Source organism: Pavona decussata, unplaced genomic scaffold, assembly GCF_977016875.1.
Source record: "Pavona decussata unplaced genomic scaffold, jaPavDecu1.1 SCAFFOLD_207, whole genome shotgun sequence".
Taxonomy (NCBI): Eukaryota; Metazoa; Cnidaria; class Anthozoa; order Scleractinia; family Agariciidae; genus Pavona; species Pavona decussata.
Genome location: NW_028145612.1, coordinates 3455878 through 3469094, shown reverse-complemented (window position 1 = coordinate 3469094; position 13217 = coordinate 3455878). Strand labels below are relative to the sequence as shown.

General features: G+C 36.8%; 1 protein-coding gene across 3 annotated transcripts in view; it reads left to right on the top strand.

The window, feature by feature from the left end:
- The first annotated feature begins 11 nt into the window (after nucleotides 1-11).
- Nucleotides 12-13217, top strand: part of LOC146460946 (puratrophin-1-like) — a 39889-nt gene continuing 26683 nt past the window's right edge. For 2 of the 3 annotated variants that reach the window (XR_014857530.1, XM_085087587.1), the window contains exons 1-4: nucleotides 12-166; nucleotides 2147-2323; nucleotides 7231-7606; nucleotides 8460-8585. Coding sequence is in view for 2 of the 3 variants with exons in the window: in XM_085087587.1 (XP_084943713.1) it covers nucleotides 155-166; nucleotides 2147-2323; nucleotides 7231-7606; nucleotides 8460-8585 (691 nt within the window). In the remaining variant the exon portion in view is untranslated. Of the gene's footprint in view, nucleotides 167-2146; nucleotides 2324-7230; nucleotides 7607-8459; nucleotides 8586-11559; nucleotides 12179-13217 lie in introns of those variants that run through there. The other variant, XM_085087588.1, reaches the window with a different exon arrangement.

Sequence of the window (13217 nt, the reverse complement as noted above, 5' to 3'; positions counted from 1 at the left end):
CATGCGCATAATCCAATATGGCGGAAGTGTGTTGTGAACTCCCTAGACCAATAAGGAGCGGTTTGATGCTACAAATGAACCAGAAATGACCTGAAATATTCACCAACCCAATGCATCTTTCGAGGCTTTGATTCACAAGAGACAAATTCAGCCAATGTCGTCAAAGGTAGGATCATAAACAAGGTTTAATTGCGGCGTTGTGGCTTCATGTCTCGAAGGTCTCAGAACGTAACCTTGTTCTTCGTGTTATAAGCTTAAATTTGCTAATTTTTAGGTAATATTATGCACGGCATAGAGCGGTTCAAAACAAATATTTGAATTCCATGATTATTATTATTATTATTATTTTATGCGCGTGACAAATAAAGAGAATTCGAACACAAGAACAAATTACCGTGCCATTGTAAGCAGACATTTTTTCGTGACTTGGTATTCGTTATCGATTGCTCTTTTTTTTTCTCACGGTTGGAAGTCAAATGGCATTATATAAAATCACTTTAAATGTCTGCTCGTACAAACACCCTTATTTCGCTTTCTTTTAGGATTTATGTATGGTAGCGTTGTGTTATCTTCCCACCAAAAGCTCAAATACGGGATTAGGCGCGTCATTTATTATCAGCTTATTTATGCCAACCTTTCATTTGAACTGGGGTTCAAAGTCTGTCACTTTTTTTGTACCTCACTGCAGCAGTGAAGCATTTTTATCATGGAATTAAGAATCTGAAATATAATAGTGAGTCTGTTTCCATGTGCCAATGGCCATCCAAACATGATTTCCATAATATTTTCATTCATTCGCAGTCTGGTTGTTGTATTTTAGTGCTGCTGAGGAGTTGGTGTGTAGAAAATTGGTTATAACATCTGAGATCTTAGTGTGGTATTTTGAATCACATATTTCATTTTTTTTTAAACCTGGTCATTGGTATCAACATTTTAGTTCCAAAAGTGGGTTAAATAACCAGCACCTGGAGGGTTGAGATGGATTGAAAAAACAAGGGGGACTCTTGGAGGGGGGTATCCCTCCAAATGTTTTTACCAGGGTTTTTTTGGTGCACTTCTTCAAACCCTTACACTTTGTCAGATAGAAATATGTGGTTTTCTGTACCAAATTTTAGATCTGAGTCACCATATATTTCCACCCAAAATGCTAAAAATGTATACATCATTTCAGACTATCAGACAAAAAAAGTCATTTTCAATATCAGTCCATTTAATGGTAATACTTTGCATCCATGTTTTCCTTTTGGTGTGGCACATACCTTTGTGCTTGATATTAATTAGTAGATTACCCTCCTCCTTGGGGTGGGTGGCGAATGGACCTGTTTTCCATGGACTTTTGACTTCCTTGCTATTTTTCTTTAATATACTGGATTTGAGGGAGGGGGGGTATAATATGCAAAATGACATCACATTGTCAATCTTTCTATGCTGAAGTAATTTGTAGTGGTAAAAGGTGTAGGACAAATTCAGTTTTTTCATTACAATCACATGACTACATGCCCTTTTTGACAGTTGCCAAGTGTCTTATTTCAATGCTAATTTTTTCTTACTTTACAACAGTTAAAGAATGATAAGTTCCATTTTAAGAGAAAAAAAAAACCCCACTATTTTGTTGGAGCTTGGGTAAAACTGATTTTGCATGCTTAAGAGGATTCCATACTTAAGGTCTGGGAAAATGTAGACCCTTGGATCACAGGAACCTGGCCAATGAAATTCAAGGAGTTTGAATATGGACTGCTAAGAAAAGAAGAAAAGAAGAATATTAGAACATTTTGAGTGAGCTGTCGCAGCATGTTGACCAGCCCTTTCAAAGTGGTTAATGGCTAATAGATCGTTAAAAAGATGTAAATTCAACATCTTTCTTATTTCACAACTGAGGATAATAATTTACCATTGATACTTTTTTTTCTTTATCACCACAACAGGAATTAAGTAGGTAGCAATGGCCACGTCTCATTGCATACATGTTGTGTAGCTGTCAGAGTTTTGTGGTTTCCATTAGGAAATCAATTTGTATTGCAGGAAGTTAGAAAATTAGTAAAGTAGTGGGAAAAGCGTTGAGTGTGGGCAAATTTACAGAGAATTGTGTGGAGAATGTTTTTTTAGATGACATGCAAAATTGATAATCATTAACTGTCAATCGCAGGAAGAAGATAATGATTGGGACTGGCGATCCTTATGTCAGGACTTCTCATTTGAATCACAAATTCCACATCTGGAGAATCTTTTGGAAACCCATTATGCAGGGGATGTAAAGAATTTTATTCAAGAATACCTGGAGCCTGTTTTAGCACTGCTAAAGGACATCAGATTATCAGCAGAGGTAGTTAACTTTATTCAGAAATTATTTTATTTCATTTTAGTTATTTAAAGTACTTTATGTGTATAACTGAGTGGAATGTCAAAATGGGATTTTTTCCCATTTCATTTCAACAGTGTTGTCCTGTTTTATCTTAATTCATAATTTTGTTCAGTCCTCTACATGTAAGCGAAGGACTTGATGGAAGAAGAGCACAAGGAAACAGTTTGGATGAAAGTCAGTCTTAAGTGGTCACAATTTGCAGAGTTTTACATACTGGTTCATTTTATGAATTTGTTCAAGTTGATTCTTTTTTGTTTTTAATCAGAGATGCAGGGATGGTTTATGTTAGAAATTGGTAATTTAAGGGGGCCCAAGAAAGGGAGCTCTGAAAACCATATTTGAACTTCTTTGTAGAGTCTATTCAGCCAAATCTGAAAAAACTGAGTGCTTTTTGACCTTCCACGTGGGCTGGACATTTTGCAGCCATTTTGGAACATTCTGACTGACTTAGAGGGCCTGTAGTAATACATGTATTAGTATTAAAACTTTATTTCAACTCTGATTGAAGAGTAGCGTATAAGCGCTAGTATCTCCAAGAAATAAATGCAGTGAAAAATATAATGTACAATTAAAAAAAAAGAAAAAAAAAAGAGAATCAAATATATACTTGTCTAGACATGAGTAACTGCAGAATGCCAGATGTTTGCCTCTTAAAATAATGCCTCTTGTCGCTTGCCAATGGTGACTTTCACTGTTTTTTCTTCTCATTACTATCATTATATATGAACAAAAGAAAAAAGAATAGCTCATAAGAAACTCAAGAAAGTGCAGAATACCAACACAGAAACAAAGAAGAGAGAAGAATTGAGACAGCCTGAAGAGGCTACAAATTGACAATAATATTGAGACAGTAAGAGGCTACAAATTTCATATCAACGTTATCGTCAGTGATGTTTTCAAGTACTTTATTTTAGAAAATAAGTACTTATGTACTTGGGCACAATTTTGTGCACCCCATTTGATGTGCCAACCATAAATTATATGCAGCATCTTTTAAATTGCGGAAATCCTGCATAGCTGCGTTCTAGAATAAACCTTGCTAAGGGCACTTCATCTTTGTCAAAACTGGTTAGTTTGCAATACAGGATGCACCAATTTGAAGGACTGTTACATGACAGTCCTTCATATTCCTTCAAAATGGATCACACTTCTATTTCTACCATTTTGAGAGTGTGCCATTTTGAAGAATAATTTTATTTGTGTTATGATTTTTTCAAAATGGTACCAGCATTCTATTAGCAATGGAAAGCACCATAGATTTCTACCAACTTTAGGCTGATTTACACAACACACGTATCAAAAAAATATAGCGCTGATGTCCTGTTTACACGTCTTTTTTTGTGCCATGCTTAGTGGTGTGAGATAATGTTTTAGCTATGGGTAAAAGGCTCAACATCTTGGGTATCGTACACAGTTATTCCTTAGGATGCATACGGCCAATGGCTTATTTCATTCAAGCATGGCGGACAAAAAGTATTTGGAGTTTCTACGTGTAAAAAGGCCACACATTTTGTTGCAGGGAGGTTGAAAATCAGTCTTTTCCTGTTCTTCTTTCCAGTTTAATAGAAAAAGGTGAAGATACAAAATGTTCATTGTAATAGCAGCAATGCTGGCTTGTCACTGTCCTTTCAAGCAATGATTTGGATGTTTACACACAGTGCTCACTGGTTTGAGATGGTAGAAACAGTATTCACTATCCAGACAATAAATGATGGTCTCTTCACGCATTATTTCAATCAATTCCTTTACTTCATTTTCTTTCCAATAGTGACCGCCAGATTTTCTTGGTGACTTGCTTGTTGAAGGGCCCGCTGAGTCCGCCATGTTGAATTGAATTACTGCACATTCTCCAACAGATGGTGCTGACCAAAGTGATGAAGGCTGGTCAGGAAAAAATTAGTTTGGCACAATCAGTAGTTTACACTACACATTTCGTCTGAGCCGGGCCAAGCTTTTGGGAACACATACCAATTTCACCCCCAATTGGACTACCTATCCAGCCGATCCGAGCACGGGTGAAATTTTGGCTCGGCTTGGATGGGGCAAAGTTGTTTACACAACAAATTATATCCGTACCGAACCATTTTTTTGGTACACATACCATGTTTGTCCAAGCTGTGCCAAAAATGTTTCTGTCATGTAAATCAGCCTTTTGTTTAAGTAAACAGCTATTCTTTTGAAAGGTCCTGCTCCTGAATTTATCTTGTCCTTTTGTGTTCTGGTTGTTGCTGATTCCTACTTGTCTTCCTCAAGATCAGTTGTACAACTGCCATTAACAGTCATGTACAGTGTGCAACTTCCTCCTCATTGAACTTCTTGACAAACATTGTATTACACTTTAGTTCTACTCCCCATCGTTCCTGGCTGCAACTTCACTTCTTGTCTTCTGAATGGGTGTGGACAAAAATATCTTGACAACTTGTTTGACGTTCCAGCTCCTAGCAGTGCTGCACTGCTGACTTTGATGGACTTGGGCATGGCACCTGCATATGCCTCGAGTTCCTTTCATCCTATGTCTTTATCCTGCATTTTCCTCTCAAACATTGATAGTCTACATTCTCAGTTCCAGTGACTTGGATCTCATTTCCCAGCCAAAAAGGGTGTGGCACCTTTGGTGACCTGTGAGGTAGATCACTGTCAACCACACAACCAATTACAGTGGAACCTCTCCTTACGGACACCTCTTTAATATGGATACCTCTCTATTACGGACAGTTCACTTGGTCCCTGAGAGACCGAAATCCATATAAAGCCTACCTCTCTAAAACGGACACCTCTATAATGCGGACACTTATCCCTGTCCCCTTGGTGTCCGTAATAAAGAGGTTTGACTGTAGTACAGCAGTTCATCTTCTTTAAAATATGAGCAACCTGGAGACACTTAAATGGTAACTTATTGTGAGACTCAACCTCACTGTTAGCTTGAGGCCACAATTATGTTCACAGAAACATTTGGAGATTTCTGAAGCAAACTGGGTACATGTACCATTATCTACTCTATGGGAAAATGGTACACTAAATCTAGCAAACATTGGGGAAACAACTTCAACAATTTTGCACTTGCAGTTGATTCAAAATGGCTGCTTTCAGAACTGTGATGAATAAATAAACATTGATCAGCATTTCTCTTCATCACCTTCACCTGGTGATCATCAGCTTCTTGTGACCTGACAGTCCTTAATAAATCATCTGGCATCACTTCTTCCTCCTTTTCCAAATATGTTTTATGCATGTGGCTTTAATAACACTCGTTTGTCACTTGGTTTTCAATTCAGTCATCCCCCTGAATCACAGCTAACAACCCAAGCCTGCAAAGGAACTGATCAGTGGTTTCACGGCTTTCCTGTTTTCCTTCAGGATAAACTTATTAATAATTCATGAGAAAAAGGGAAATTACTACTGTGAAGGAGGTTTGGAAATCTGATCTTAATTGTCCTAAAATTTGGTGAACTTTTGCTCTTTTATTGGTGTTTTGAGAAGTTATATCACTCGCTCGTAAAAGTGTTTCAGTTTCCAAACAACTCAAACCTGGTTAATATAAAAACTTCGGTGCACCTTATTTTTTCAACCCTCTTGTTGGTGTTTAGAAGTTGGATGAAGTACTCTTCCTTGTGTTTGATACTATGACTTCACACTTATGTGTCAATATTAACAGTCAGCATAGGAGTCTATCCTCTGCTCATTTTGGTGGGTCCATTGCTTCACCCAAACAATCCCACCAGATACCTCATAACAGTGTCACTTCCTTTAATGACAAGTACATCAGCAAAGATGCTAAATTTACTACATTTAAAGAGAACAAAAATGATTTGGTGGATCCACAGAACGAATGAAAACTGCAACAATAATGAGAAGTAAGACTAATTTGAAACTTAAGTTGGCCTGAATTAACTGGAATTTAGATTTATTTAGTGATTGCTTTGCTAGGAATCCGATCTTTGGTAATTTTTGCTTGGTGATAGCACTATACATCTAGTGAACTGAGTATGTAACCTTGGTGTTATAATGGATAAGGAATTCAATCTTAGCCACCACATCACTTCAACATGCAAGAGAGTTACATTGTTGCTGTGATCAATTCCTCATGTGAGGAAGTACCTGTCTAGAGACGACCTGAAAATGCTGATTAATGCATCTGTTGTTGCATGTTTGGATTACTGTGATAGTCAATACTGTGGCTTACCTAGGTGTGTGACTGACAAGCTTCAAGGCATTCAGAATTCTGCAGCACGCCTGGTCTCGGGGACAAGACAATCTGACCATATAACTCCAGTCTTGTGAGATCTTCACTGGCTTCCAGTCGAAGCAGCCATTGTTTTTAAAGTACTGCTCTTAACTTATAAAATTCTTAATGAACAAGCTCCTAGCTATCTGGCCTTTCTTTAAATTACTACATATCAACCAAGCTGTATGCTGTGCTCATCTAGTCTTTGTCTACTTCAAGTTCCAGCAATCAAGACAGTAACTTACAGGGAACATGCTTTCTCCTTTTATGCCTCTAAAAAATTTGGAACTCACGTAATATTCTGAGACTCTCTCAGTTCTCAAGTCTAGCCTTGAAATGGTTCTTTTTAAAATAATACATATTATATGCATATCATGCATGAGTTATATTTTTGCCTTAGTTACCTATCTATCTACCTACTAGTTAGCTACTTATCTATTTATCTACCTACTTATATTACTTATTTCATTGTTTAATTTAGTTTTAATCCACTTAATTTATTTTTGCAGTTTTACCACGATTTTACGATCAGTATTGTTAGTGCATTGAGATTTTTTAAATGGGCCATAAAAACCTTATTGTTATTATTATTATTATTATTATTATTGTTATTATTATTATTATTATTATTTTTGCTTTTCAGAATTTCTTCTCTGGTACTGACAAACCTGATGATGCCTGGGTTCCTTATTACAAGAAATTTGTCAATAGTATTGTTCACTTTACAAAGCTTGACAGCAGGCTTCACAAAGGAGATTTCTATATTAATACAAGTTGTGCAGTTCCTGGCCACCTTATTGTGAAATATCATGATGCTGGCAACATTCGGTCCCTGCCTTTAGAGGCAGAAGATTTTCCAGTGATGTGGAAGAAAGACTGGTCTGATAAGATGAGAATTGAGATGCAAGGACGGTTTTTATTTCTGAACTGCATTGTGAACACCAAGAGAGGATTGGAGAGACGACCTTGGAGATACTTGATGTCTGAATCTGGAAATGTCAGTATAAAGCAGTTTAAGGGTGAGTGCTGCTCTCTTTTATCTAACCTAGTTGTGTTCCTCCAACTTTTGTGTTTGTGTACAGAAGCCTGAAGTGTATTCAAACTAGTGATTTCAGTAACTGGGCTGTTCTTTTCTGTTCATTTTCTTGCATTTGACTTTTCTTTTTAAAAAGATCATGATAACGATTGACAAAGGCTCTTTCTGTACGCTCTTTCCATATGCGAAAAACAATGGAATCTTGGCACACATTTTCTATCAAGTATGCTGACAATAATTCCAACCCCCTACTGATCAATACTTAATTCCTTTTAAAAAATGTTCTACTTAATTAACACCTTTTATTTTAAATTTTGCATTGTTCCTTTTATTATTTTAGTCTCACCTTTTCTGTATATTTTTTAGATATGTTGTTTATTCCATTTCGTCTATCAAAGGCTGTAGTTTGACAGCCGAAGGCTCAGATTCCTTTTTTTAATTTTTTTTAAATTTGTTTTATATGTTTCGATGTGACTCACATCTTCTTCAGTTACAAAGAGCATTTGAAAAACGGTTTAAATTTATAACAACCTTTTTTTGTTGCACTGCAATAAACATTTTTGTATGGGTTCAGCCCTTTGGGCCAGCATCTGTGTAAGTTTTTTTGTTTTTCAGATTTTCTGAAGAATCTTCTTATTTAAATAATATTAAGTGTTTCCTCATTCTAAAGCAATTCAACCTGCAACTTTGATAGCACAGTGGGTACCCAGGAATGGGAAGAATTTAAAAAAAAAAGTTATGGGAAGGCAAATAAAGCTGTATTTAGTAATACCCACCCAAAATGGGTCAAACAAAACAATTGCAATTCTCTTTTCACTTTTATTTTCAATATACAGCAATTGAGAAAGACAACTTAGAGAAAACTTTCAAGGTTAGCCGCCAGTCTCTGTTTATGGAGAAGCCATTGAATGCATTTGACGTCAACTTTGAGTTGCTTCACAGCGGTGTGGCTTCTCTGCCTGGTAAGTCAATTATTTTATTGTTCAATTAAAATATGATTGGTTTAATTGAGTCCATTATATTTTATGCACAAGCCTATTTCGTGCACTTGTAAATCTTCCAAAATTTTATAAATGAAATAGTCTAAACAGTGAAAATAAAATGAGTAAATCTGTTGTTAGAATTAAATTATAAATGGAAGGGAAATTTGAGTATCAGCAGCCTTAGAAACACTTATCCCAGGACATTTTATTAAAGAAATATAACAACCTTGTTGATTGAGCATTGTTGTGTTATATCAGTACTTGAGAATCTTTATTAACACTTGAGATGTGCAAGAAGTACTTGCCAATGGCTTATGCTTCCTTGCAGGGCTAAGAACTTCTCTTGTGTACAAATTACCCTGTACCATAACTCAACAATGTGCTTGGTGCATTTTTTAATTTCTTTAATGATTATAGAAGGGATTTTTTTTTGCCAAAAAGTACCAAAAAGTACATCAGGGAAATGATTTTTGCTGGAGCCAGTGTTTTTAAACTGTGCTGATGGGAAAGGAGACAAACAGGAAAAGAACTCTACACAAACTCAGTAAACACTCTTGATCATAAAAGATGCGAGTAATGCATTTGATGATTTTTGATGATATTTTTGCCTTCATTTTTTAAAAATATCAATAACCTGTATTTATGCCTTTGGTATGTTACTTTAAATTGGTCCTAAATATTAAAGCCACAATTGGGGCCTTTCCAGCCATTTTCTTATAGACAAATTTATTGACTGTCAATTTCAATAGGTTTGTTAATAAAAAGAATCTCACAGAATGACAACTTGAAAAATATATCTCTGCTGGTTTAAGTGTCAAAACAATGGCTGAAAAAACAATTTCAATATATGTAAGTTTTTTATATTTACTGTATATTGACTTTTAGTCACTAATAAGCCATCACCTCTGCTCATTTATTGACTTATGATTTCTTATGGGATCAAGTACAGGAAATGCTGTGGTTTTATTGTCCTTTTTTGTTGTGTGGTTATTTCCATGGTTTCATCGCAAAACAAATGATTAATAATATTAATGATATTGTTGCAAATTTTGAATTTGAATAAATTAACCCTGAAATCTAGCTTGAGGACATGAAACTTTGATTGTTCAATTGCTGATTCACTGTTGTGTTTTAAAAAGTGGTGACTTTGTTCAATTTATGTGAACAATTGAGTCATATATTAGACAAATGATTTTTCTTTTAATGCATCCAGTTTCCGTATAATAAGCTGGCAGACATGTTACAGCTGACACCCATATCACCCTTATCAGAGATATAACATTACATAGAGGTAATTTAAATTCATTATGGAGCAGTCTGGCTTTGGATTCTATTTGATATGAAGAGTTAAGCTGCCGTTTTCATTGCTTGGGCCAAATCATGCACTCTAGTGCCACACGGAGTATTTTAAGAAAAAGAATCTCATTCATTCAGAAGTCTAAATATATCATGATCACTGCAGATTTAAGTGCCGTGATAAAAACACATTCAGCCAATATAAGGTTATTTATATATTGGATGCTATGTTAAGGAAAAGAACAACTTCATCCCTGATGGCATAGATGAGTGTTTTATTTTGGGGTAAAGGTGGGATTCACACAGGCCAAAAATAATCAGTAAACACACAAAGATCTCGTCAGAAAATTTAGAGACAAAAAATTTTGTCAGAGAATTTATCATGGTTCAAAGGTCGGAGTATAGAAGCATGGATGAAATTGAATATTGATGCTTTCTTGAGTGTTTTTTTTTACAGTTGGTTAATTTATGAAAGCAAAATGTAAATTGTGAGGTTGTTGTTTTTTTTGGCTCACTGAGCCATTGCACCATCTTCTTTTCTCAATTAGAGCCCAAAATACTAATAGAGCAATTAATTTGGTCCAATTTGCTGATTCACTAAAAACAACTAAGCATAGCATAACAGGTGAATAATGATCTTGATTTCACGTCACTCTGTGGTAAGTCTGCAGTGATAATACAGCTGGCCCCCTTATCAAACTTATTTAGTGGTAAATAACATTCAGTATACACTGGATTAGGGTCAGATATCACTTGGCCTCCAATGTTCATCCCACAGTGGCAGTAGTACCGGTCATGTGGAGTTCATGTATGTACACACGACATGTCCTGCATCTCACTGTATTGAGTGATGAGGGTAACAAATGAAACAGAAATACATTCTTTATTTAGTTTTGAACATATTTATTAGAGTAACACTGCTGCTCTTTTTATTTAATATCCTATTTTGTTTCTATTGCACTAACACCCTATGATATTCACGTTATGGCCTCGCGAGGTATCAGTTCAAAGGAGGTGGGGGGTGGGGTGGGTAATGGGTGGGAGGAGTATCTTGGCAAGAGTGGGGACGCCTGGGGACCTAGCAGTTATTGGTAGGAAGCCACACCTACGAGAGCGTACTTGAAGGCATGGCCCATCTGCACTGAGGTGCTAGGAGTACGCAAGCATTTCTCGGGGACTCGCGTTGAATTCCTTTCAAAAAGCACTGAAAAGTTGTAAAACACGCGAGAAGGCACAAGCTGGTCCGGGAGAGCTGTGAGAGAGGAAAACCACGGCTTTGCCCAGATTGCAGCACCTGAATCCTGGAGCACTCTGTTAACTTATTTGGTTTCTTAATTTTCCAAAATGAATGAAACAAAAGCGAAGAAGATCAGGACAGGAAACGGACGGCGATTAAGCGAAACAAACATTTGAGTAATATGGACTTGGAAGGTCCATATCTGCCAACCGAACAGGGTCAACAAGCTTACACTTAACAAAGAAAGGAGTTAAAACAGAAAACGAGCAATACCTATAAAACAACAAAATAAAAATTGACACAGTCAATTCACATCTCTGAGGTCACACACAAACTCACGTTTCAATAACCACGAGACCAAACTAGCAGCGAGACAACATAACACCTAATCCAACGCATGTTTAAAGAACACATGATCAAAATCTCTTGCCGACCGACCTTTAATCCGAGAACCCTTAAACAACCGCACGCGAGGAGAACAAAATCCTTTGCTTATAAATCTTAATACCTTGATATACTGGCTGAGTTCCTTTTAAGGCCAAAAGCTCTGGTAGAACACCAAATTTGTGTTGAACACGTCGGATCGAACACACTTACATAAACATAAAAGAACACGTTAACACAAAGAAACTCACGTGAGGAACAAACGATCAATGCCCGGATTATATCGGCACGCGATCAAACTCACGGGACGAAAGACAAGTTAACATTCTGGTTACTGAAAAAGGCGTAAGAGAATTCGACGGAGTTACTTGTTAGTTGATTAGGAACAACTTTCAGGGTTTTACACTCGCGGAACTAAACCATTGGAAGCCAAGTAAACAAAACTAATGCGGCATAACAGCCAAACTGTTACACAGGATGAAGGCAAAGCGGTTGAAAATACAACTAGCCGTGAGAGCAACGTATTGGGAAGGAACGAGAATAGCTGGCAAGCCAGATTGCTTCTTCAACTTGTGGTTCATTGTCGAGCTGAATGTTTGGTCTCTTGTTGCTGATGGGGCTTATTTAAAATGTGTACCACAGCAGCTTGTGGCAGGTTAGCTAAAACTACGGGGTGAACAACGATGACATTTACTTTTAATATAAGATGGCTTCCACACGCAAATAGAAAGACCTGATCAAGGCGGGGGAGGGCACGGTGGAGGAGTGCCCGGGGGGGGGGAGGGTAAAATGAAAAGATCTCAGTAATCAAAATAATCTATTCTACATATTACAATGATAACTAACAATGAAAGAAAAATGAATTTGAAACATTCCTGCTTTAAAGCGATGCCGTGCCTCGTTGACGTGAAATCCAAGAATTAGGCAAGACCGTTTAATTGGATGGTTGAGCCTGAAAACTTATATTATTGGATTGTTTTGGAATGAACGATCTTCTCTTGGGAATGTACAGTAATTCTTATTCCTCAAGGGCTAGCCGTATTCATAGTAGTTTGTATTACACCCAGACTTGCTTCCTAGGCATTTCAACAGAATACAGACGGGAAAGTTGACGCTGCACCTCGCCCCGTAGGAGGGCGAGGCCGTGTTGGGTTGGGGTGGGGAAGTGAAAATGGAAGCTGGGGACATGCTAATTCTAAACTACAAAGTAAAACATTTCCTCCATTTTGATCTTCTCAAGGGGAGCTCCTGTCAGTTTATCCGTTTGTGTGACAAGCGGAGGGAATGGTGAAGATCGAGATCATACAGCATGTATTGTAGAGGAAAATAACTTTCTGAAAAACGTCACTCGAGTACCTTGTTAGTAAAGTCTTTATTTTTATTTATTCTTTGTGCCACACATTAGACAAACACCGCGTTACATTCCTGTAAAAAACAAACAAACTTAAAAAAGGAAAAGAAAACAAAAAGTAAAAACAAGACAAAAACACAAATAATAATAACGATGATAGTGATGATGATGATAATTGTAATAATGATGGTAACAATAAACAGTGGCGAGGAGGCCTAAAGAAAACTACGAAGTGATATATAAAATTTGGGCCTGCTAAAAATTAAGGCGATGATGTTAGGTTTCACATTACAGTTACGGTAGAAGACACTGGTACAGAATATGTAGTGCAGTATTCTACAAA